This window comes from Balaenoptera physalus (assembly GCF_965194825.1).
Source record: "Balaenoptera physalus genome assembly, chromosome: 21".
In the NCBI taxonomy this organism is placed as follows: domain Eukaryota; kingdom Metazoa; phylum Chordata; class Mammalia; order Artiodactyla; family Balaenopteridae; genus Balaenoptera; species Balaenoptera physalus.
This window is the reverse complement of record NC_138902.1, coordinates 33,414,534-33,440,933: the sequence shown is the minus strand read 5'-3', so window position 1 is coordinate 33,440,933 and position 26,400 is coordinate 33,414,534. Positions and strand designations below refer to the sequence as shown.

General features: G+C 54.0%; 2 protein-coding genes across 5 annotated transcripts in view; one reads left to right on the top strand and one right to left on the bottom strand.

The window, feature by feature from the left end:
- DLGAP2 (DLG associated protein 2) overlaps positions 1-8,622 on the bottom strand; it is a 736,824-nt gene extending 728,202 nt beyond the window's left edge. For 2 of the 4 annotated variants that reach the window (XM_082443966.1, XM_082443965.1), the window contains exon 1: positions 2,299-2,449. Coding sequence is in view for 3 of the 4 variants with exons in the window: in XM_082443965.1 (XP_082300091.1) it covers positions 2,299-2,316 (18 nt within the window). In the remaining variant the exon portion in view is untranslated. Of the gene's footprint in view, positions 1-2,298; positions 2,450-2,999 lie in introns of those variants that run through there. The other 2 variants (XM_082443969.1, XM_082443964.1) reach the window with 2 other exon arrangements.
- A 7-nt stretch (positions 8,623-8,629) lies between these two features.
- The window catches only part of ERICH1 (glutamate rich 1), a 51,305-nt gene continuing 33,534 nt past the window's right edge, over positions 8,630-26,400 (top strand). The window contains exons 1-3 of the mRNA XM_082444009.1: positions 8,630-8,707; positions 9,174-9,378; positions 24,757-24,903. Coding sequence (XP_082300135.1) covers positions 8,645-8,707; positions 9,174-9,378; positions 24,757-24,903 — 415 coding nt within the window. The 5' untranslated portion in view covers positions 8,630-8,644. The remainder of the gene's footprint in view (positions 8,708-9,173; positions 9,379-24,756; positions 24,904-26,400) is intronic.

Sequence of the window (26,400 nt, the reverse complement as noted above, 5' to 3'; positions counted from 1 at the left end):
CATGGAAAATTGAATAGGATAGAATGTGTATTTCAGAAAACATCTTTGTGGTGAGAAAACTTAAATTCCTTCAACACTTTGGATTATTTACGTAGAATTCATTTTGCTCTTTAACCTAAAATGTAATCTGCAGATATGACATGATAGATCGCTAGGGTAAGTCATCCAATGCTTATCGATTTCTTAACCAAGAACAGAGGAAATTAAGGACAGGAGGGCACGAGGGGGAAGGAGGGGCTCGCAGACACAGCGCAGGCCTCCCTTGACGGGGGATCACAGAGGAGAAACCCCCCCCCCCATTGATGGAACTCCTGACCTGGGACGGGACTCGAAAGTGCTGGTGGGAAGGGGCTGCGTGCTTCAGGACAGGACTATTTCTTCTGTTTTCATTCACTGGGTCCACACCTCTCCCAGCCCAGATGTGCCTGAGCAGAGAGTGTTCCCCACAGCCTGCTGGCCCTGCTTCCAGATGTGGGGTATAAAATGTTCTAATTTGTTCCCTTCCAAGCAATGAGAAAGTCACACCCTCTAAAAGGAAGTGGTACACACACTCTACAATTACTATCAGAGCTAAATCTGTGAGTCACCCAGCCACCTGCACAAGACAATTTGGCTACTGGAAAAGCCTGATTAATGACATTTTTTTTTAAACACCAGAGAAACAGCTTGACCTGCCAAAAATCACCATTTTTTTCATCATTTCACCATTTTTTGCCTTGGTTACCTATTACCTTTTGCGAAGAATATAAAGGAAGTAAAATGAAAATGGTGTTGTAACGCACATTAACCTCAAATCCAAATGTTGTTCCTTCCAAGGTGTCGGGGGAGGGGAGACGGCTCTGTGGTGTCGGCTTTGAGACAGAGAAAGAGTCCTTTTGGATGAGGCTGTGGGCTCTCTCAGGCCATGCTGAGATGCCAGGGGGATTTCTAATAACTAATACAATCGATTCTCATCTGCAAACAAGAGTCTTCCTTAAGTCATAGATTACCAGGCCCGCGAGTTCCAATCAGACACACTGTCCAAGAGGACACACGAGCTGGTTACCGTGAGCAAAGCCCCAAGACCCCCGGCGCTGAGGCCCCTCGGGAAAGTCCTAGGCTGAAGTCCTCCTCAGATGGCAGAATAAGCAGGTGCGCTTTACATTTCCGGCTCCAAAACCACCCACAGCCCGTGCTGGCAGAATTAATCACAGGAAGGACTCGATGCCATCGCTTTATTTTTGATCGATCCGAGCCAGCCGCGCCGGCAAGTCCCGAATTCCGAATCCGGAGCCCGGCCGAGTCGCCATTCACCGGGGAAGCGACACCCAGGCGGCCGGACCACGTTCCGGCGAAGCGCGGGCGCCGGAAAAGCGGCTCCCGACTTTCCGACGCAGGTCGCCCCCCGGAGCTGGTTCTCGCCGCTCTCCGCCGGCGAACCCGCGGGCCCCCACCCCACCCCCGACTCTTCACCCAGCCCCCGCCGGGTCCCGTCCACTCTGCTCCGCGTCTCTCGGCGCCGCACGCGGGAGCCGGGGGCCGGGCGCCGGGCACCCAGCTGGCCCGCCAGGCGGCCCCCGTGCCTCCCGCTCCCGCCCCTCGCCGCCCAGGCTGTAATAATGACAGCCTCCTTATTTCTCCTGCTACCGTTAGCGAGCGAGCCCAGAACGGCAACAGCCGCTGCCGGGGGAGGCTTGGTTACAGAATCCTGCGCCGGGTAGCGGCTCGCTTAGCAACCGCCCCGAAAAAGCCCCCGCGCTCCGCTCCCACTCGGAGAGCCGGAGGCCGCCCTCCCGACGCGCTCCTCCAGCCCCCCGGGCGCCGCGCCCCGGCGCCAGTGACCCCTCCCGCCGCCCGGCCGCGCGCCCCCCGCGCCCCCCGCGGGGAGCCCGGGCTCACGGCGCCTTCCACGCGTTCCCAGGGGCGGTCGGCGTCCCCGCCTGCGCCGGGCGGGGGGAGGGGGCGCAGTTTGCTGCCTGCCGCCCCCATCCCCTCGCGGTGCCCAGCCGGAGCCCGGCGCGCAGCCCCTCGCCGGCCGGCGCTTCCTCCCGGGTCCCCGCGGGTCCCCCAGCTTGCCGGGCCGAGCGGAGAATGTCACCCCTCCGCGACGCCCCGCTCTGCGCCCGCTCCCGCACGCCCTGCAGCTCAGGGTGAGGGGACCCAGTGCACAGGCTGCCCCGGGGTCCCCGCCCCTCACCCAGCCGCCCTCGCGGGGCCCCAGCGGTCCGTCCCGCCGGGCAGCCTTCTCCCCCGCAACCCCCGACGGTTCTCGCGCCCCTAGCCCCGTCCCCGCGCGGCTCCGGTCCCGGTGGCTCGCACCTTCCTCAGCGCAGACATCCTCGGGTGCTCCAGTTCAGCAGGTGCGGGGCGACATGGGCCGTCCGCCCGTCAGTTCGCCAGCCCGCGCGTCCCCTCCACTGCCGCCGCTCCAACCCGCTAGAGCCCAGCGCACGGTCGGTCCTCACGGCCGGCGCCTGCGCACTGGGCGCCCGGGGAGGCACTGGCGCACGGGGGGGCGGCCGGCGCGCGGCAGCATCTGGAAAGGGGCCGGGCCCGCGCCTGGGGGAGCGCCAGGCCTCTGCGCCGCGACCCCGGCCCGCGCTTGCGGCCCGGCCGCCTGGCGCGCCTCGCGCGCACGGCCCGGGGAGCGCGCGCACCGCCCGCCCCGCCAACTGTTGCGCGGGGAGCGACGGGTCACGCGGGGACGGCGGGGGACAGGAGGCGCCCGAGTGGCTCCCGGGGGCAGCGGCCTCACCGCTGCACGCGGAGCAGGTGCTCACGGCGCTGGAAAGTAAGCCCGCGAGTCCGACACGCACCCCGACACCTGGCACAGCGCGGCCCGCTCGGGAGCGGGAGGAGTGACACGCGGGCGCATCGTGCGAGGGATTCGTGGACGAGGTAAAGTCTTCCCCATACCCGGGATGCTCACGCGGCACAGAGGACGCGGAGAGATGTGTATCCTACATGTTGGCAAGGGTATCGATGGGCTGCCCCTCCTGCTACCTAAACCGAGCCTCCACCTTTCCATGCGCGCTCCTCCCGTAGAGAAACATGCCGCCGTGTCTTCGCAGGGAAGAAGGGTCACCACGGCGTCCCCAGGCCCAGGAACAGCGTCTCTCTGTCGGTAATCCTGGGGCGATGGGGTCTGGACGCCTTCGCGCGTCCGCTCCCAGAGCGCAAAGACCACAGCAGCCGGGGGATAAGGAAGGAGAATCGGTTCAGTAGAAATTCTGTTCACGACCCGCAGCGAACTGGAACAATTTACCGACTTTGGCCATGTTTTGATAGACTGGGATTAAATTCATGGGAATGTCCTTCCAGGGTGGGACTGCCAGGGGGAGGGAAAGTTACCATGGCCTAGCGTGAAGCCGCCGCACCGGTAACCAGAGACCAACTGGCTTCGTTCCCGCTTATCCCTGTGTTTTACCTGACCTTGGGCCAGTCCCAGAGCCCCGGTTTTTAATACATCTGCAAAACGGAGCTTTCCACGTCTCTAACTGGGCTGTTGTGAAGTTTAAATGAGATTAAAGACATGAAAGCTTCTAGAATAAGAGAAAACACCAAGATGAAAGTTTATAGGAAAATGGGCAGGGATTAGAATAGGAAAAGAGAATCAGGCGACCAAAAATATTTGGGATGAGGCTAACCAATCTTTTCCAGAAGTTCTAAGATCTTTAAATAAGAGCACTGTCTCCATAATATTTCTTTATATAATTGATCATTCACATTAATCAATTGCAGCTTATCTTCATAGCGGAGTTCCAAATGCTGAGGGAGTGGATACAAGATGAACTAAAGAAACCTGCCCACAATCACATTTCTCCTTAGTGTTTATCTTCCAACTTGTCTCCTCTGTCAAAACCAATGAATTGTGTGTTCCAAACCTCAACCACAAATCTAAGTTCTAGATCAATTTTTTAACTTTAAAATGTACTTTCCCTTTACTTCCCTCCTCTCCATATTTGTCCTCATCCTTTCATCTTTATTAATTAATTAATTTTTTAATTTTTATTTTATATTGGAGTATAGTTGATTTACAATGTTGTGTTAGTTTCAGGTGTACAGCAAAGTGGTTTAGTTACACATATATCTATTCTTTTTCATATAGGTTATTACAGAGTATTGAGTAGAGTTCCCTGTCTACAGTAGGTCCTTGTTGATTTCATCCTTTCATCTTTTAAAAATTCATTTATTTATTCATTCATGCAAGAGCAACAACAAAAATAAGAAAATTGTACTGAGTGCCCATCACGTCTGTCAAAATGTGAGCAAAACAGAGAAGCCGTCTCTGGCCCCTGGAGCTTCCAGTCTAGACAGAGAATCATTTTTTTAAAACAGCACAGTAACATATAATTACAAATTATAATTACTTTTCTAAAGGAAAGTAGAGGGTGTTATTGAATGGTAGAAGGGCAACCACACAGCTCTGAGATGAGAGAAGAACCCTTTTTGGGAATCCTCATTAAATCTTTATCTTCCTCTGGGTTCTCCCACAAGCAGGTCCTGAGACATGAATTTGGGTGCAGGTAGTTTATTTGGGAGGGTGAGGCAGGAAACGAGAAAGGAAGCAGGAAGAGTGAAACAAAGAGGGAGGGAATGTTATTAACATTGATGCATTATCAAGTTGGCCACCCCTGTGGAGAGTGGGATCTCAATCTGGCTGGGGATCCCCGAAGGCACCGTGTGGAATGTACCTCAGCACTGCCTGCCTTCAGTAGAAAGGCTGGACATTTTTCCATCTGATTTCCATCTGCCAATGATTGCTTGTTGCTCCCCCCACCCCAGGTTCCTCTGGTTGAGTAAGTCCCACAGCTTCAGAGAAAGCAGTGAGGCTGAACTGTAGGGCTTAAGGTGCCCGCAGGTGAGTGCAAGGGTCTCTACAACAGAACCAGCATGAAATAAGAAGGCCACTTCTACCAGAGCCCTGGAGAAGGAATGGGATTCAGGGAAGAAGAGAGTGGGGCAGGGAAAGGATTTCAGGTAGAAGGAAGAGCAGGCCTGAAGACCCAGGGGAATAACAGTCAGAGAAACCAGAACAAAGTGAGCGAGAGAGAGAATAGCATGAATGCATCTGGAGAGCAAGTGAGGGGTGTTCAAAGGACATTTTAAGGACTCTGAGTTGTATCTTATATACAATGAAATTTGACATAGGATTTTTAGCAGGGAAATAAGATGTTCTGCATAGACAATCATGTCATTTGTGGACAAAGACAATTGTATTTCTCCCTCCCCAATTTATATACCTTTTATTTCCTTTTCATGTCTTACTGCATTAGCTGGGACTTCCAGTACAATGTTGAAAAGTGGTGAGAGGGGCACCTTGCCTTATCCCTGACGGTGGCGGGGTGGCATCTAGTTTCTCACCATTAAGTATGATGTTAGCTATAGGCTTTCTGCAGATGTTCTTTATCAAGTTGAAGAAGTTCCCTTCTCTTTCTAGTTTGATGAGAGTTTTATCATGAATTTTGGATTTTATTGGATTTTGTCAAATGTTTTTTCTGCATCTATTGATATGATCATGTGATTTTTCTTCTTTAGCTTGTCAATATGATGGATTACAGTCATTGATTTTTCAATAGCAACGAGATTTTTTAAAGGTCATTTTGGCTGCTATGAGAAGAGATGGAGGTGGGGATGGGAGTGAGGAAACAAGAGTGGAATTGGGGAGATCAATTTAGAAATGCCTGGATAAACCATAGTGAGGGATGATGAGGACATGAACGAGACAGTGGAAATAAGAAATGATGCAGGTAGAATACACTTGCCGTGATTTCTTCGATGGGTCATGGGGGAAGAGAGGGAGGAGAGGATGCCAATGAATCCCAGGTCTCTGCAGCTGGGTAGATGGTGCTTCTGGGAGACCACTGAGTGGATACCGACAAGTGTGTGCTGGATCCTGTGACATGAGGTCCTGTGACTTCAGCAAGAGCAGTTACAGTGGAGGAGGATGGAGACACATATGGGCAATAGAGTCAACCGAAGATGACAAAGTGGAGACTGACTTTGTCATCAACTCTTTCAAGAAGTTTGGGTGTAAAAGAGATTAAAGGAACAGGGCTGGAGGAAAAGAGATGGTTTCTGGGAAGATCTCGTTGTAAGGTTAGAAAGTCCAGAGCTGCTTGGACACTGTTGGGAAGCTGAAGTAGAGAACGAGGTCAAGTGTGAACTAATCAAGGATACCATTCCATGTGCACTCCCTCTCTCCTGCACCATCTATTGTTAAATAGACTTGATTTTTTAGAGCGGTTTTAGGTTCACAGGAAAATTGAGGAGAAGATGCAGAGATCTCCTATATGCCCTCTGCCCCTACCCGTGCACAGCCCCCGCCCCATTATCAACATCCAAACTAGATGGTCCATGTATTACAACTAATGAACCTATGTTGACGTGTCACTATCACCCAGAGTCCATGGTTTACATTGGGTTCATTCTTGGGGTTGTATATTCTATGGGTTAGGATAAATGAATAATAACATGTTTCCACCATTATAACATCATACAGAGTAGTTTCACTGCCCTAAAAATCCTCTGTGCTTCATCCCTCCCATCCCAACCCCTGGCAACCACTGATCTTTTTACTGTCTCCATAGTTCTGCCTTTTCCAGAATGTCATAGAGTTGGAATTATATACAGTATGTAGACTTTTCAGATTGGCTTCTTTTGCTTAGTGATATGCATTTAAATTTTCTCCATGTCTTTTCATGGCTTTTGATAGCTCATTTCTTTTTAGCTTTATAATATCCCATTGTCTGGATGCACCACAGTTTACTTATCCATTCACCTGCTGAAGGACATCTTGGGTGCTTCCAGGTTTTGGCAATTATAAAGCTGGTATAAATATCTGTGTGCAGGATATTGTGTGCACATAAGTTTCCATCTCATTTGGGCAAATACTGGGGAATGAGATTGATGGATCATAGGGTAAGACATCACCAAACTGTCTTCCACAGTGGCTGTGCCCACCAGCAATTATGAGAGTTCCTGTTGCTCCACATCCTTGTCAGCACTTTATGTTGTCAGTGTCTGGATTTGGCATTCTCATAGGTGTGTAGTGGTGTCTCATTGTTTTAAATTGCAGCCCGTGATGACATATGATATGGAGCAACCTTCAATATGCTTATTTTCCATCTGTCTATCTTTGGTGAGGTGTCTGTTAAGGTCTTTGACCCATTTTTTAATTGTGTCATTTGTGTTCCATTACTCATTTTCAGTCGCAACTTGATCAGATCCTTCAGCACATAAATTTGGTGTGTGTGGCATGTGTATTTTCTAAACAACCCTCTTTTGATTATATGTGTGTATGTGTGGTGTGTGTGTGTTCTGTCTTTAGGGACCCTCCAGCTGCTACCCCATCTTGGGTCCAGTAGAGAGAGATCTGCACCCAATATCTTCCATTTCTCTCCTGCAATTCTCTCTACCGAATTCCCATCAAGCTTTTGCCTCTGCCACTTCAACGAAATTACTGTAATCAAGGTCACTGAGAACCTGCGCTTGATGAATACAATTGTCTATGATGGGTCCTCAACATCATTTCAGACCAGCGATGACGTGACTTGGCTTCAGGACAGCTCACTGTCCTCCCGGCCCCCCTGCCCTTTCCCTCCTCATCTCCCCACCTTCTAGAAGTTAGAGCCCCTCAGAGCTGTCCTTGGACCACTTCTCTATCTACACTCCGTCTTACAGCTTTAAATGCACCTACATGCAGACAAACCCAGCTGTATATCTCCATCCTCGTCCTTTCTCCTGAATCCTAAAATCCTATTCAGCTGCCTAACTGATGCCCACATTTACACGTCTAAGGAGCACCTCAAACCTAACATGCCTGGCACTGCACACTACCCAACAATGACCGCCCCCCCTCCACCCCCCAGGGAGGTTTCTCATTTCCTTGGGACCACTCCAGCCTCCCAGTTTCCAAACCAAAACCTGGAGCCGTGCCACACTTCTCTCCTGCCAAAGCCACTCTTGGTCAATCAGAAAACCTCTTTTGCTCTGTCTTCACATATATCCAAATCCAACCACCTCTTCCCACAGCCTCATCCACCACTACCCTGGTGTTAGCCACCAGGGTCCTTCTCACAGGGATGGACTCCAGCTGGCCTCCTGCTTCCCCCACCAAATCTGATCTCAGCTCAGCGGCTCAAGCCACTCCTTCAAGATGGGCTTCAGATAATTTCACTCCTCTGCTCAAAACCAGCCGTATCCTCCACCTGACTGCCTGGGAAACGTAAGGCTGATCCTCGCGTCTTCGCAAACTTGCCCAGCACCGCCTGCTTTCCTATCTGACGGCGGCTGTCGCTGTCCCTGCTCCCTGTGCTCCTGTCGCACGGGCCCTGTGCTGCTCCAGGCCTGGACGGTCCCTTCTGCGTCGAGTGCTCTTTCCTGGACATCACCGAGCCTTGCTCCCTCTGCCTCAAGCCTGGTTCAAATGACCTTCCAGGAGGCCTTCCTGACCCCCCACCTCCGCACTCTGAAACCCCTTCCCGGCGGGAAGACAGTGACGTGCTCTGTCTCACGAGGACTTGTCTGCTCGTCAGCCCGTCAGGAGGTGCCCTGGCTTCCATAGCAGGGCCCGGCACAGACAGGCTCTCAGGAAATATGTTCTCCAAGAAACGGATTCAAAGAAGAAGGGTAAACAATAAACCAAGGTCCCAGAGAAGGTGAAATGGTTGGAGGGGAGCACAGGGAAGAAATCCACCTGCCGCAGTCGCAACAGCGGGCAGAAGGGGTCAGTGGCACAGGGGTCAGGGGTCAGGGGGCGGCGGTCTTCCTGGGCAGCCCCCGGGCTCCCCTCTTTCCAGTTTCCTCTCTGCTCTGAGTCCCAGCTTCTGCGGTATGATAGGACCCTGGCCCGATGGGCACTCAGCGGACCCCTCCCACTGCTCGCATCCCTGTGCAGCGCTGGGACCCAGGGTAACACTGTGGGCGGTCACCCAGGAACACAATCCCGCCCCGCGCTGACTTCCTCCCAGTGACCGCCTAACCCCTGACTCCCCTCCTGCTGACCCACTAACCACCTCTCGCTGACCCACCCATCCCCTTCCAGTGACGGTCTTCTGATGACCCCCTAACCCCTGACCCCCTCCCGCTGACCCCGCCCCATGACCCCTCCGCCGCCCGGGTCGGCTCACCCCGGTCACACCCTTCCCTCTGAGCATGCTCGGAGTACTAACGCCCACGGGCCATGCCCACAGCGCGCGTTAGAGCCAATCTGCAGCCGGTGCGCGGCTGATTGGCGTCCAGCGGCAGAGACCCCGGATCCTGATTGGGCAGGCCTGCTGTTGTGGACGGGCCTACAAGGACGGAGTCCGGAAGTGCAGTCGCGCCGCTCGGGCCTGGGCTGGGGTTGCAGGGGTCGCCGGGGCGGCGAGGCCGGCATGGCGGCGCTGCGGAAGCACGGTAGGCGGGGTTCGGGGGTCTGTGGGGACCGGGAGCTTTGGGGGACGGGGACTCTGGGCCCTCGGGACTGTGGGGACCCGGGGCTGTGAGGACTGTGGGAACCTGCGGCTGTGGGGACGGAGGCTGTGAGGACGGGGACCGTGGGGACCTGGGACTGTGAGAACCCGGGGCTGTGAGGACGGGGACTATGGGGACCCGGGGCTGTGAGGACGGGGACTATGGGGACCCGGGGCTGCGAGGACGGGGACTGTGAGGACCCGGCGCTGTGAGGACGGGGACCGTGGGGACCCGGGGCTGAGAGGACGGGGACTGTGAGGACCCGGGGCTGTGAGGACGGGGACCGTGGGGACCCGGGGCTGTGAGGACGGGGACTGTGAGGACCCGGGGCTGTGAGAAGCCGGGGCTGTGAGGACGGGGACTGTGGGAACCCGGGGCTGTGAGGACGGGGACTATGGGGACCCGGGGCTGTGAGGACGGGGACTATGGGGACCCGGGGCTGCGAGGACGGGGACTGTGAGAACCCGGGGCTGTGAGGACGGGGACTGTGAGAACCCGGGGCTGTGAGGACGGGGACTATGGGGACCCGGGGCTGTGAGGACGGGAACTGTGAGGACGGGGACCGTGAGGACCCGGGGCTGTGAGAACCCGGGGCTGTGAGGACGGCGACTGTGAGAACCCGGGGCTGTGAGGACGGGGACCGTGGGGACCCGGGGCTGCGAGGACGGGGACCGTGAGAACCCGGGGCTGCGAGGACGGGGACCGTGGGGACCCGGGGCTGTGAGGACGGGGACTGTGAGGACCCGGGGCTGTGAGAAGCCGGGGCTGTGAGGACGGGGACTGTGGGAACCCGGGGCTGTGAGGACGGGGACTATGGGGACCCGGGGCTGTGAGGACGGGGACTATGGGGACCCGGGGCTGCGAGGACGGGGACTGTGAGAACCCGGGGCTGTGAGGACGGGGACTGTGAGAACCCGGGGCTGTGAGGACGGGGACTGTGAGGACCCGGCGCTGTGAGGACGGGGACCGTGAGGACCCGGGGCTGTGAGGACGGGGACCGTGGGGACCCGGGGCTGTGAGGACCCGGGGCTGTGAGAAGCCGGGGCTGTGAGGACGGGGACTGTGGGAACCCGGGGCTGTGAGGACGGGGACTGTGAGAACCCGGGGCTGTGAGGACGGGGACTATGGGGACCCGGGGCTGTGAGGACGGGGACTATGGGGACCCGGGGCTGCGAGGACGGGGACTGTGAGAACCCGGGGCTGTGAGGACGGGGACTATGGGGACCCGGGGCTGTGAGGACGGGGACTGTGAGAACCCGGGGCTGTGAGGACGGGGAATGTGAGAACCCGGGGCTGTGAGGACGGGGACTATGGGGACCCGGGGCTGTGAGGACGGGAACTGTGAGGACGGGGACCGTGAGGACCCGGGGCTGTGAGAACCCGGGGCTGTGAGGACGGCGACTGTGAGAACCCGGGGCTGTGAGGACGGGGACCGTGGGGACCCGGGGCTGCGAGGACGGGGACCGTGAGGACCCGGGGCTGCGAGGACGGGGACCGTGGGGACCCGGGGCTGTGAGGACGGGGACTGTGAGGACCCGGCGCTGCGAGGACGGGGACTGTGGGGACCCGGGGCTGCGAGGACGGGGACTGTGGGAACCCGGGGCTGTGAGGACGGGGACTATGGGGACCCGGGGCTGTGAGGACGGGAACTGTGAGGACCCGGGGCTGCGAGGACGGGGACCGTGAGGACCCGGGGCTGCGAGGACGGGGACCGTGAGGACCCGGGGCTGCGAGGACGGGGACTATGGGGACCCGGGGCTGCGAGGACGGGGACTGTGAGGACCCGGGGCTGCGAGGACGGGGACTATGGGGACCCGGGATTGTAAGGGGCTCCTCCCAAAGCCCAGATTCTGACTCTCAAACCGTTTACCTGCAGGGATTCTGAGTTTCTGGGCACGTAACTAGTGTTATTAAGTTATGGTAGTATTTTTAGTCAACACCAAAGGCAGGATGGATACATTTAATTGGTTAACCTGGCACATGCCTTAGAATGAATGTCAGAGGTACAGGGAACTCCAGACACCTCATGGAAAGCCCAGCAAACTTCTCATTACCCTATAATCATTAATATTAAAATGAAAAAAGGGAAGATTCTATTTTTCCTAGTTTTATTCAGATATGATTGACATATAGCACTGTGTGGGTTTAAGGTGTGTGTACAGCGCAGTGACTTGATGGGCTGTGTGCTACAAAACCACCACCCATCGCCTCATCCAGTTACACAATTTCATTTCCTTGTGATGAGAACTTTTAGGACCTACTGTCTCTCTCAGCAACTTTCAAATTCGCCATACAGCAGTGTTAACTATAGTCACCATGCCCTACAACTACATCCCAGGACTTACTTATCTTATAACTGGAAGTCTGTACCTTTTGACCATCTTTAACCCATTTCTCCCATCCCCCAGTCACCTCTGGCAACCATCAGTCTGTTCTCTGTATCTGTGAGCTCCTTTTTTCAATTGTTTTTTTTTTTAGATTCCACAAATAAGTGAGATCTTACAGTATTTGTCTTCCTTTGACTTATTTCACTTAGCATAAAGCCCTCAAAATCATCCATGTTATTGGAAATGAAAACATTTCCTTCTTTATGGCTGAGTAGTATTTACATCTGCTTTATTCATCCATCCATCAATGGACACTTAGGTTGTTTCCTAAGTGTCCATTGATGGATGTTGTTGTGAATAATGCTGCAGTGAACATTGGGGTGGATGTATCTTTTTGAGTTAGTGTTTTTCTTTTCTTTGGATAAATACCCAGAAGTGGAATTGCTGGATTGTACAGTAGTTCTATTTTTAATTTTTTGAGGACCCTTCATACTGTTTTCCATAGTGGCTGCACCAATTTACATCCCACCAACAGTGCATAAGAGTTCCCTTTTCTCCACATCCTCACCAACACTTGCTATTTCTTGTCTTTTTGATGATGGCCATTCTGACAGGTGTGAGGTGATATCTCATTGTGTTTTGATTTGCATTTCCCTGATGGTTAGTGATCTTGAGCGTCTTTTTGTATACCTGTTGGCCACCTGTATGTCTTCTTTGGAGAAATGTCTGCTCAGTTCCTCTGCCCATTTTTTATTCAGATTGTTTGGGTTTTTTGGCTATTGAATTGTATGGATTCTTTCTGTATTTTGGATATTAGCCCCTTACCAGATATATAGTGTACAAATATTTTTTCCCCTTCAGTAGGTTGCCTTTTCATTTTGTTGACAGTTTCATTTGCTTTGCAGAAGCTTTTTAGTTTCTTTTGTTTGTTTTTGCTGTTGTTGTCTTTGCTTTTGGTGTCAAATCCAAAAAAACCATTGCTGAGACCCATGTTGTCAAGGAGCTTTTCCCCTATGTTTTCTTCTAGGAGTTTTATGGTTTTGAAGGTTTTAGATATGTTTCTCTTTTTACTTGGATTAGTTCGGGCCGTGGTTATTTTTTTCCTCCTCTACGTTTAAAACAGGTGGTTGTGTTTTTGCCGTTTGAAAGGAAAAGCCCAGTGGCAACTCTAGTTAATAAGCATTTGCTTAAAATAGGAAAAAGAAATGAATTTCTCAGTAAGGCAGAATACAGAGAAGAGTAAATAATGTTCCCAGCCTGTGGCTTCCTTTGTAGAAAACCGCTTTGCCCGGCTTCCCCCTTTGCTCTGAGCCCCAGGCGTTAGGACTCACCTGGTCAGCCTTAAAGAACAGATCATCTCATAAAGGAACGAAATTCCTCAACAGTCAGATGTTAGCTCCAAAGCGGGCATTACAGTATTTTCATGGGTCCCCAAGCTACTTTTTATAACTCCCACCAGCAGGGGAGCCAGCAGGCTCTGCAGACCAACTGTGAGGTTCGCGGGGGCAGCCCTGACCGTGGCCTTCACGGGCCCCTGTGGCTGGTTGACCCCCTGCACCCTGACTGGGCCTCCTCTCTGCCTGGGGCTCTGCCCTCATTCGCCAGCACCTGCTCTCCATCCTTCCGGTACGTGCGGCCTGGCCAAGCCTGGCAGCGACGCCCTGCTCCCGGCCCTCAGCTCGCTGCACCCGGAGGACTCAACTTTTCACCATCCGTTCTGAAACAGGCCTCCTTCCTGTTGGGTCTCTGACAAAGTTACCAAGTAAAGTTGGGCTGTTGCAGAACGTTGTGGTGAAAGGCTGGATTAGTAAGTCTTGAAAGCGTCCAAGCAGCCATTGTAAGTGAGAAACGCAATATCCATTCTCCGCATCTTCTTAACCAGGTCGCAGGAGCACTCGTGCCGGGGTAACAGACACTGAGAAACACCCGGTGGGGTTTTAGCCGGAAAAGCTTCTAAGCGCTTGTACCGGGTTGAAGTGTGAACCAGGGCCGCCTCTTGTCTTCCTGGTCTGTGGGACTCGTGACGTGGACCCGATTCAGGCCGAGTGACGGAGCAGATGCCCCGCTGGCCGCGCTCGGGGCGCCGTGGGCCGGGGCGGCGGAGGCGGCTGCAGGGCTGCAGCGTATCTGGGCTTCAGAGGAGGAGGGGAGAGGAGGAGGCCCGGCAGGAGGGGGACTGTGGGGTTGCTAAGCCCAGAGCTCTCCAGCCCGGGGTGCCTTGGGGGCCAGGGTGAGGGCGGCTGGGCGAAGCGCTTCTTGGGAGCCCCACTGCATGCCTTGGAAGAAAGGCCCTCAGCTTGAGCTCAGAGTGAGAAAGCACGAGGCAGGTGGGCTGGCGTGCTGCCTGGGGCGGCGGTTCTGAGGCTTCCCTGCAGGTCGACGGCGTCTGCTGGGTGATGTGGCCTCCTTTGCGGTGGCAAAGCTCCTCGGGATGAAAGGAGGCTGCTGTCTTTGCAGCAAGGCTGCTGGAGGGAGAAGTAAATCTTTACTGCTCTCTCTTTGATGCTGGGGAAGCCTGTGGCCTGTACTGGAGGCCGTCCCTTGGGCATCCTTCGGGAGCTTCTGGGTTAACAGGCAGCGGCGGGTCCCGCACAGAGTGTGGTGGGGAGAGCGGGTGAGCATCCAGCACGGAGTTACGGGCTTCGCCCGGTGGGGACTGTGGAATCAGGAGGGATCTCGGGACAGCCCGGCGGGGCGCTGCGGGAGGGAGCTGCCCTGAGGTTCTCTGGCCGTCTCGCAGGTGCTGGCCTGCTCGCTGGAGGCCGACTGCTGAGGGGTGACCTGAGTCCGGCGTCCCCCCACCTCCCCACAGGCACCTCGCCCCTTTTCAGAAAGTCCGCCGGCTCTGCTTCTGTCTGTGGCAGCTTCTCCGCTTGGAGCGTGTGGAGCCTCGTCCCCTGCTGCACAGACCCCAGCAGAGCCTGGGGCACTCGCCCTCCGGGCCTGCTCCACGCTGGACGCGGACTCTCAGGTGGGCAAGCGTGAGGGCCATCCAGGACCGGGGTCCGGACTAGGAGGACGCTGCTGTCGCCCCTCCCTGCTACTCGCGTGTGTCTATGTGTAGCTGTGTGTGTCTGTGTGTGTGTGTGCATGTGTGTATCTGTCTGCATGTATGTTCACGTGTGTGTGTGTGTGTCTCCCCCGTTGCACCCTCAGGCTTACACTGCCCGCAGCTTCCTTTGGAGTCTCAGACCCATGGGTACTGGTTGGGGTCTGTGTCGGTTGGGAAGACCCCGCTTTCCTTTGTGTTGAGCCACGTGCCTCGGGCGCCCCAACAGGTGGATGAGCAGTTGCTCACTGACCTGCAGGAAGAGCCCAACTCTCTTTATCCACAGACGTGTCACTTCGGCGTTTTCTTCTGTGTTCAGTGTGATGCGGCAGATCCCTTCTCTTCTGGATCAAGAGCCCTTTTTCCTTTCAGCGATCTTCCAGGACTGAACGTGTGTGCCGCAGGGCCTGGAGAGGGTTAACGCAGAGATGGGCCGGGGCCGGGGCAGGGGGTGGACACGGTGCGGGGAGAAACTCAGAGCTGGAGGGTGAGGGGGCTCAGGCCACGGCATGGGACGTGGGGAATAACTCAGAGACCAGGGAGGGGGCTCAGCCAGGCGGGGACATGCCTTGCAGGGTCCCGTGCCTTGGATGTGACTGGGGACCGGGGCTCAGCTACCTCCTGACAACTGCTGAGTGGTGAGCCTCACACTGCCCTGGGACCCGGGCAGCGTCACTGTCACCTCTGGGGAGTGCGGAAAGCCTCAGCCTGTGGCCAGCAGCAGGATAAGGTGGGCTTCGGCGCACCAGCTTCAGGTCTGGTTCCTCTGTCACCATCCCCTGTGTGTGACGAGCCCCACGGAGGCGGTGCCACCCAGGGCAGAGCCAGCGAGGTCGGACTAGTGCCCTCCCCGCCGGTCAGCACCCGTGGCCGGGAGCTGCACCCCTGGACCGTCATCTCCAGGTGTCCGTCTGAATCTGTCCAGGAGGCCAGCGGCCGAAGGGAGGATGGAAGACGTGAGGGTCGAAGCTAGGCGGGGGCCGTTGGGGCGGGGGAGGCGGGAGGTGTGCTGGGAGCAGCGGTAGGTCTCTCTCCCGGGCTTGACAGGTGTCGCGCGGGCATGTGTGCAGGTTGCGGCGGGAGAGGGGCGCACCCGTGAAGGCGTTCCCTGGGACCCTCGGGCCTCGTCTGTAAGGTGGGGGCTGTTCTGTGTCCTTTTACGCCGGAGGAGGCTCAGGACAGGCCCAGGAAGGACGGTTTGTTGGGCTCTCGGGTCCTAGAGGCAGGGCCACGCCGGGCACGTGGGGGGATGGCCAGGGGCTCAGGGGGCAGAGGACAGGACAGAGGGAAGACTGAGGGCACGGCCTTTACTGGGGTTTCCAGGGGAAAGGCAGGCGGGGCGGGGGGAACACGTACGATTGGCTGGTTTTAGTGATTTTGCTGGGCTTTGGGTGACAGGGTTGTCCTGAGCCTCTGGGCACCTGGCCTGGGTGTTTCGGGCAGAGAAGTGTCACCTCCCCGGGGGCGGGGCAGGCGGAGGAGGCCGGGCCTGGCCGGCTGTTGGCATAGGTCACAGGCGGGCTCCTGGCTGGGCCCTTGGCTGGCGGGGGGTTGTCTCTGCCCAGCCAGGCGGGACTTACGATGTCAGAGCGTCACAGTAGACAGAAAATTTAAGATGTATGACTACTCGGTGAATAGCAGAGTTGTGAAGATTAACGCGGGTCATGTTTGTGAGGCGTGAGGCCCACGTGAGCAGCCTGCCGTCACTGTCACCATGGGTGTGGGACATGGAAGCGGCCGAGGGGGACCTTGTCGGGAAGACGGTGTGCACGGCCCAGTGGCTGGAGAGACGACAGCGCCTGGACAAGGCTTCAGGACCGTGGGAGCAGGACGGTTCCTCAAGCAGAGGGTGCCAGGCGCAGTGGGGGCACGATGGGGAGCCAGGGCTCCTCCCTGCTCGGCTGGGGCGGCAGAAGCCAGTGGGAGGATGGGCACTTCCTCCCCAACATCCTCACCCAGAGAACAGGTGACCCGGCTATGGTCAGGCAAGCCTTGTGCCCTTTGGGTTGAATTCCAGATCTGTCTGCTGAAAAAGCCAGTGTCGATTAAACTGGAAAAAAAATAAAAGTATTGGAGTAAAAGTAATAGGTTATCCTCTGTCTCCCCATCGTAATGAGGCAGCTTTCCGAGTTGCCTTTGAACGTCCCCTCAGCCCGCCCTGTCGCATCGCGTCTTGGTGAGAAAACAAGACAGGCTGGGAGCTGTGTCTGCTCTCCCTGCATCTCCTGGGTTAGGACGCAGTCACCAAGCCCAACAAAAACGATCACAGCCTTACGTGCACTTAAAATGTTTCTGAATAGCTGATGGCATAGTAATTGCTGCTTAAAAAACTGCGAGGAAAAATTTTGGACAGAGTTTAGAATTTTTTTTTTTTAAGTGTTAAAGTTTTGGGAGAAAATGAAAGTTTAGTGGATGTCTACCTCTTAAATGGGGAGACCACCTCAGACTGGTCATGGCGTAGGATTCCAATTATGTCCCATTTGAGTACTATTTCTGGTCTTATTTTGAGAACTATCTTCCTTTTAATTAATATTTCAGAAAGCTTGCCAACTGTTGCTTAAATCTTAGCTAATTGTTTTTCCATTTATAATTCTACGATGAAAGTCATTAACAAACTATCATTCATTGAATTTGCATACTATATTGAGCGGCTCTTTCTTGTGAACTGATGCAGTGCTATTATCAATTTATTCCTTTATTCATAAGCATCCATTAAATACCTTCTCTCATTATAGGGATAAAATGGAAAAAAAAACCCATATTGAATATTGTGGGAGGAAAAACTATGGAGAGGTTGGCAGATAAACATAGTCTTTACTGAAAAGAGAAAATTGAAAATGCTGTATCAGATTCCAAGAAATACCCTAAGAAAATTTAAATTTAAAGTGTCTCTTAAGCTATACAGATACCAGGTGGAAAAGGGAATCAGCTGAGTCAGTGTTTACTGAGGTTGGGGAACTTCTTCCTTTTCTTTATGATTTGTCAGTGTGTGTTTGTTTTGGAAGATTTTCTCTACTATGCCAGGCTAAGGTCGGGAGGCTGTCATCAAACTGGCCACAGGGAAAGTTTCAATGAATTTCCATTTCTGATCTTATTTTCAGTAGCAGTTTTTCATTTATATATGATTTCAAAAAGCCTGCCAACTCTGGTTTCAAATTCTAGATAATCACTTTTCCATTTAGATAATCACTCTAAAAACATACATCATAAAACCATTTGTTCTGATGTTTTTTTCTCATAATGAAATATCTAGAAGTCACTTTTTAGAAGTTATTTGTTAAGATTTATGGTCTCTTTTATTTTTGTGTAATTCCTATAAGCATGTGGCCCATCAGTTTTACTGTTTCCCATTAACATCCACCCTTGGAAATATAGTTTTTTAGCTAATTTTATTCCTCATGACCCCAGATTAGCTCCACGTGTTTTTTTTGTCCTCTGAGAGTTATGCTTTTCTGAGAGACAGTGGTTTATAGGGATGATTTGGCTAGAGAATCACAAATGAATCAATATCATTTCTAATCTCATCCATTACCAGAAAGATCTACAGTATATATTTAGTAAAAAATAAATGTATAGTTTTACACCAATGCTAAATAAAGTATATTGTGTACATAGATGTTGAGGGAAATGTGTATCACTTTACCATCAAAGTGAACTTTTTTAAGGAAAAGAAAAATATTTCTGACATTGATGGGGTGACTTAGTGGTCTCAAAGATCAGAGGTGCTTTTTTTTCTACCACATAGTTTTCATTTTCCTTTGCTCTTTTCAGAATGGAATATTACCGAAGAAAAAGTTCCTATTTTTGTTTCTTTTTTTTTTTTTTCCATGAGAGCCTTTTCTAATAGAAAGTACATGCACCCAGTTTCCCCTGATGAGGAAGCTTTCCCGGCTGGGAGGTGTGCCGGGAGCACCGTCTGACTCAGGCAGGAGCCTGTTAGACATTCTGCCCTAAGACCACAGCGAAGGAGACCTAATTCCTTGAAATGCTGCCGTTAACACCTCTGTGTTAAAAATGGAGCAAACCCCTTCCTTTTTTACACCCAACTGTTAGATTTTAAAACGCATGACTGTGTGGAAGAAGAGTTCAGAATTGAATAGTTTACCACCAGCAATCAAACTATTTCCTTTTGAGTTCTTCCCAGGTGTCTAATTTCCAAAGAACACTTTACTGAAATTTTATTTTTATTTGGCTTGTGTCTTTAACCTGAAATAGCAAGTTTAGATGGCAGTCCTCTCTGAAAATTATATCAAAATGACTTAATTCCCCTGTGACACAGAGACTTGATCTCTCTGTTTGGTATTTCGTCGTATTAATTTCAGACAGGATGTTTTTCTCCACAGTGACCTTTTTCTGTGTCTCTCATGTCCCAGCTCCAGTCGCCCGTCGCGTGGTGATTGTACTTGTCTCCTGCAGGCATCAATGTCCATTCCCCTGCTTTTTTATGTTCCGCTGATTGCTTTTTGACAGACAGCAGAGTTTCAAGTTACAACCTGCTCTTGCTGGGAGAGGGGGACGGCACAGGCAGGAGGCCAGCGGTTCACTGAGCTCCTGTGGTGACACAGAGCTGCCTTCCTGGACCCAAGCACCTTGCTCTTTTTTGTTTGTTCTTGAGCACAGTGGAAATTAAGCAGAAAAGAGACTTTTAACCTATAAATTGATTTTTAGGACTACATTTGCAGGAGGCACGTGGGTGCACATGCGCACGCACGCGCGCACACACACACACACACACACACGAGTCACAAGGCGCCTTTCAACAAACCAAAGCTGACAGATGCTTTTTAAAAATGATGCTTTACTGTGTTCCTACCCTGAAAAAAATAACCTTTCATTTATGTTCTGCTTTTAACGTGAATCCCTAAGTAAGTCTGGCCAGTTAGAATTAAGTCCCTATTTGTAGGAAACCGGCCGGCAGTTCATGGGGTACCCAGCTCCTTCATAGCCCTGGAGGCTCAGAGAACTGAGAGTCCAGTGGCTACACATTTCTTTTGGTCTAAAATAGCTGGTAATTTGTATTTAAGTAAACTACGAGCTCCGTTTGTGATAGGAGCCCCATGTGACTGCACAGGAGCAGGTCCATCGTCCCTTTGAAAAGCAGAGGCACTGATCACTGGGGCTGGCGGGGGGCTGGGCAGGCAGGTCCACGCTGACAGCTTGTTTGCTTCAGAGGATGGTGTTCGGACGTTCAGTGGTCTTATTCCCTGTGTTGTCTCAAATGCTGGGATGAAGTGAAATTCACCAAGGAACCCTCCAGCAGTATTGGTTGGTAGAAAGTATTGTTTTCATTCTGTTTGTTACACATTGCTCTTTTAAAGCCGATTTTGAATAACTAAAATCACGTTATTTTTAAGAAGACTTTATGCTTTGAATTGTGGCAACTGAAAGTATTAGACATGTATATTTATCAGCAAAATTATTTTAATCTGAGGTTCCTGGATATTTGGAATCCATTAAGACTTACTAGTTAGACTTCTCGTTGAAGACACAGGCTCCCACTTTTGCTGTTGGGATGCGCATCCTGACAGCTCTTTGAGATCATCTGTTCTTGTGCCTGTTGACAAGACACTTGATAAGTATCTCACGGATCATGGATAATAGGACGTAAAACCTGCCTCTCCTCTCAGAGCAGTTTTGTTCCCGTGAAAACGTTTATTACAAGTCGTGGGGGTGGGATTGAACCCCTTGAACTCACCCCTTTATGGGGCACATGTGCTGCCGGGAGTGGGAGCTGCAGAGACGCCTGGAGAAGGTGTGTTTTTGCTTGTGAGGTTTTTAACACACATGAGTGTGAGATGGAAATCATGCTGCCTCTTGGGTTTACGAGATGCTTAACCCCATTTAGCTTAGGAGGATGAAAGTTCTTCTCTTTGTTTTAGTTTTTGAACTACTGTGCTCAATTTTAAATTTAAAACTTAGGAAAATTGTCTTTCCCATTTGATAAAGTGTGAACTGTGCAGACTCTCTGGCCTTTATGAATGAGCACATCTGAATCTGTGTACTGTTCTCCCCACAGTCACCCTCCAAATATTAATCTTGGGATTGAAGCGTAGAGTATGACACTTTTATATTTAAGTTGTACTTTTATGAACATTTGTTTTGAATTTTGAGTGCACAGCCTGTGTTCCCTCGATCTTAGATGGTTTGCGTGCTGTGCGTGCTCAGCCCCCTCCCCGTGGTGCAGCCGCGGGCTCCTCAGATGCACATGGACATGTGGTGCGTCCTCCTTCCCCGTGGGCACGTCCGGCGCTCGTGGGGCAGGTTCCCTCTCTGCTTCTGTCTGCTGTGGGGCCTTGTGTCTTCAGTGGCCAAGACGGTCCTCCCTCGAGCAGCCGTGGTTGTTAAGCCAGGACGGATGTGACTGGATTTGTGTTCAGAACGAGGACGCACCCTCCTCCTGAGCACAGGCTCCTTGGAGACGTGCCGATCCCAGGGCGCCGGCAGAGGGAGAGCAGATGAGCCTGGAGCAACTCCTGGTGCCGGCAAGTAGCCACGTGCTCTCAGAAGGGCGTGGGGGGGGGCATCAGGCAGGCAGCGCAGGGGCTGGCGGGCCGGCAGTGCCCCAGGCCAGGCCATGGGCGCAGGGCGAGTGGGGAAAAACAGTTCAGTTTTGCTTTGTGAAAACACCGGGCACTGCAGGCCATTGGGTGGGCTTGCCTGCTGTTGGCAGTGGGGTCTGGATCTCAGGCGAGCTCCAGGAGGTTTCAGCCTTCGTCCCGGACTGAGATGGGAGTGGGAAGGGAGAGAGGCCAGGCGTGAGGAAGTGAGAGCCCCGTCGTCCGCTCCTGTGTCGTCTCTGCAGCACACCTGTGTTGTCAGTCTTGCAGCCTTGCCCGCAGAGGTGTTTCTGCCCATTTTACCGAGGGAAACAGTGAGGCTCAGAAAGACCACGTAACTCAGAAAAGGTTTCCTACCTAGGAGTGGCAGAACTGTGGCTTAACCCAGTTGAACCCGACTCGTGGGGGGATCCCTGGGGGGTATTGTGGGAGAGGGGAGGAGCTCTGTGTGGGGAGACCTGCAGGTTTGCCCTGTGCCCTGGGCCTCCTGCTCACCAAGAACCTTCTCTCCTCTCAGGGTCACGAAACTTTGCTTCCTGGTAACGAGGCCGAGGCGGCAAGTATTGAGCCTTTGAGTCTTGTGCTAGATTTAGTTTTTAAAATGTCACTGGGGACACTACAGGGCCTGGCAGCCCTGAGCAGGGTCCCATAGTCAGGAGACATGGAGAGGGGCCCTGTCCCTGGCGGGGCTGCCTCTGGTGGGGTGTTGGCCGGGATGATGTTTGAACCCCAGCTCTTGCCACCCTTCCCTATCGGGGAGGCCCAGAGCCCGAAGCAAGGCCCGACCAGCCCCCGTGGGGCGGCGGGGGAGCCTGGATGGCAGATGAGGCCGCCCTCGGACCACAGCCCTCAGACCCAGGCCCCTTATAAGGAGCTTTCAGCTTCCAGAGCCAGGTGTGAGGCAAGCTTGTAGCCCCCAGACCCCACCCAAGTTGGGGACAAAGGGTTCTGGCCCCCGGGACCTCAGCACTGGAGCGCTCAGCCTGGGGCTAGGACTGAATCTTGTCCCTGAGGAAGGACCACGTGTCCTGAACCTCCCAACGGGCTGAGGCCCCTGCAGCGGTCATACGGGGACACCGCAAAGCCAGTGAGTGGAGAACCAAAGGGCCTCGAGAGCCGGAGGCTTTGCAGACACGCCGCCAGGTAGCTCCTTGGTGAAAACCCCTATTAATTAGGCTGTAAACACAATTTATTTAGGCAATACGTTGAATTCAGTGAAAGTGCCACGGGCTTTTGCTCTTTTCCTTGCCCCTACACACTACCAGTGTCTCAGCTCAGGGTCCACGGCAGAAAGCCTGGGCGGTGAGTTCCTGGCCAGCCTGCTGTGTGCCACGCCCTCGCCGCCTGTTGTCAGGGCACCTGTTCAAGCAAAATCGTCAGGTGCCCAATCCACTTCAGTGTTCCCTGTAGAGGGGGGCCTTCTGGGGGCCTGGCTCGCGCTGGTCTCTCCCCGGGATTGCTGTGTTTTTATGCCGGCTTTTTCGGGCTGTGTGTCTGCTCAACTGTGGTGCAGGCACTGCTTGGTGATGGCCTGTGTTGGGTTTTCCTGTAGTGTTGTTGTGTGTTCAGACACACACGTGTGTGCAGAAGCTTCGGCTCAGAGATGACCTCAGCTGGACGCCCGTGTCAGCCGCCGCCAGCCCAGGCGAGTCTCAGGCTCCGAGCTTCCCCAAGTTTGTTTCAGAGCAGGGTGCCCAGTTAGGATTTTACCTTAAATTTGTTCTAGTTCATAAAAATGCTGACTTGTTGATAGTTTGTAGGTAAAGTTTATTTTATCTGCCTTTGGCTTCCGCTGGAAATTGCCACCCAGTCTTCTGGAATAGAGTGTTTTCCCCTCTGCCATTTAAGGAAATGCACAGGACAGTTCAATTTCTAACGGAAACTTGGAACCTACCCTCTGGATGTGTCTTTGAGCGCCGGTCTAACGGAACAGCCTGTCTCCCCGTGACGCACACGCTGCCCGGGGCCGTCTGCAGAGGCCTTGGGGATATTCTGAGCCGGGCCCTGCGCCGTTCAGCCAGGCAGAGGTGGGGGTTGGAGTCCAGCGTTGCCGGGACCCGAGACCGTAAATGAGGGCATCGTTGCCAGAGACGGTTTCTTCAATCCAGGGCCTCCTGGCCGAGCGGGCAGCCAGCCGTCAGGCCACCGGGCCAGCGGGCGGGTGGCATCAGGACCCCATGCTCCTCCCAGGCACCCGGCCAAGCACTGCCTGGGCTTGAATAGTTTTCTGAGAAGGCCTTTCGTGTTTTTCGACCCAAGTTGTGTTTTTTCCGACTAGGACCGGTTGGAGGGGGTTACTTCTGCTGCGAGGGCCGCCTGAGCACGTGATGAAATGAAGGGTGGTCTGCGTCTTCAGGGTTGTGCCTCCCACTCGGGGACAGGGCCCTGCCCTCTGCAACCCACAGCCGCTCAGTGGCCCCTTCAGACTTCCCCTCTCACGTCACCGCGTCCTCAGTGGCCCAAACATACATCCTCCACTTCGTCGTCTGAAGAACTCAAGCCCTTCTCCGGGGTCCCGATTTCTGCCCCACGGTGCTTGGTTACTCCAGAGCAGCTCTCTCTCTCTTTGCTGATTTGTTTCTAAATTTAATGAGGTTAAAACAGGTTCACTGGATGAACCTTTTCGCCTCACCTTTTCTAGGATGCTGTTTTGAGATTGTACCTGTTCATTGTTCACACTTAAATCAGGACAGAAATATTTATTCATTGTGGCAGCTCTCCCCCTCCAGTTAGAGCAGAATGTAAACTAAAATAAGCCAAATGAAGACTGCACACCCTTGTGAGAACCTTGCCGGCTTTGCTGGTCCCCGGCGGGTGCCCTGGAGGGAGGAGCCGGGGCCGCCTGGGGCCTGCCCAGCGTGTCTGCTGTGAACTGACGTGGACCCAGCCTGTCTGGGGCTGCGCTGGGGCCCAGGACCTCAAACCCAGATTCTCAAAACACCTCACAGTCTGTGCTTTACACATACATTCAGCCAGAGACAAGGTGAGGGAAGAACAGAACTGTGAGCCCAATGCGGCCCCCAGGTGTGAGCACAGGTGTGAGCAGCTCCTACCTGTGCTCACACCTGTGGGGGCATCCAGTGCCGGGGGGGGGCGGCATCCTTTCGGGGACAGTGCCGAGGGGTCCTCTGATGGGGACGGTGCTGGGGGTCCCCTGAGGGGGACGGTGCTGGGGGTCCCCTGAGGGGGACGGTGCTCGGGGGTCCTCTGATGGGGACGGTGCTGGAGGGTCTTGGGGGGACAAGCCCAATGGTGTCCTGTAGGGGGGCAGTCCTGAGGTAGTGATGTTGTGATATGCCTTTGTTTTATATAAAATCCATTTGCAATTTAAATAAAACTGCCATCAGTAATTCTTTTCCTTTCTTTTGCAAATTGATTGCGTCTGTAGTGTTTGTTGGAAAAGTGCTGAAGAAACTGTATCCTGAGGTTCCACGTGGCCAAGAGAAGAGGGCCCCAGTGAGTCCAGCCTGCAGAAACCCACCTGAGAAAGTGGCTCCTGAGAGAGTGAAGGGCAGGAGCGTCCCCCCCATGACAGGTGAGGGCGGGTTCCCTGGACATTCCCCAGGAAGCACGTGCCTGGCCTCAGGCCACTGGGGTGTCAGCTCAGGGGGCGGGCAGGTGTCGTTCTGCTCACGCTCCGGGAGGACAGTTACTTCACTTGGGGAGGGAAGAAGCCAGCATCGGTGCCCCCAGCTGGGGACGAGGTCAGGTTCGCCATTGGTGTTGAGTTCGTCTGCATGCTGTTCCCGGTCGCAGAGACTGGACCCTGCTGCCTGGCCTCTCCCCTGCCCTGTCACCCTGCCCCACTCCCTGTCCACCCAGGACACGCTCCTGACGTCTCTCCTGTTTTAGTCTCCTGCCCATTGCTCTTCACAGATGTCTGTCCAAGATCCTCACACAGTGGGGTGGTCGGCCGTGGAGGCTCCTCTCACTCTGGTTCCCCATCAGTGCAGCGGCGTCGCCTGGCGAGGGACCACTGAGCGGGACACACGGAAGGAGGCCAGGCGAGGTGGGGGCAGCCCTGGCGGCAGCCCCTAGTGCCCAGGTGGACGTGAGAGGGCAGAGTTCCCAGCACCCTTTCTCGGGTCAGTCCCGTTTCTCTTTGGCAGTGGCCCCTCACGGGGCTCTGTCCCGGAGTGATTCTGTTCCTGAGCGCTGGTCTCTCCTGCTGGCCTGGCCCGGTAACCTTGTGTCCACAAATCCCGACCCTCCCTGGACCAGGTCTCAGCGGCAGGCCCGACAAGCCCAAGGCATGCCTGCTGCCCACAGGCTGGATCTCCAGAAATAATGGTGCCCACGCCTGTTTCACCCATGAGATGGCCGATGCCTGTGGACAAGGGGAAAGCGTTTCCCCCCACAGGATGGGGGGCTCCACAAGCTTGTCCTGCAGGATGAACCCGGGGCTGCCGAGTTCCCTTTCTGTGTCCTCACGTGCCTCGGTGTGGTTGGGATGCTCTGAGCCCCGTGTAGCATCCCCCCAGGACCACCACTCTCTGGCGCACCTGCTGCTGTTCTGACAGAGAGCCTGCCAGGTGTAGGATGGACTCCCACCCCTGGAGTCACACTAAGGAATAGTGGCTGCTATTTAATGCGTTTTACCTTTCAAAGACCCTACTGTCGTGGGCTGAATTGTATCCTCCATAATTCATACGCTAAAGCCCTGACCTCAAGATGTTGACTGTGTTTGGAGACGGGGCCTTTAAAGAGGTGATTAAGTGAAACGAGGCCATTAGGGTGGGTCCTAGTCCAGTGTGACTGGTGAGGTCAGGAAGAGATCAGGACCCAGACATGCACAGCAGCGCGACTACGTGAGGACACGGGGAGAAGACGGCCATCCACACGCCAAGGAGAGAGGCCTCGGAAACCAGCCCTGTGACACCTCCATCTCGGCCATCCAGCCTCCAGAACCAGGAGAGAAGGAAAACCTGTGCTTAAGCCCCCACCTGTGGTGCTACCCAGAAAACTAACGTGACACCCGTTCCACCTGTGAGAGACGCACGTGGTTTTGAAAAAGCACAGCACAGCTTAGCAA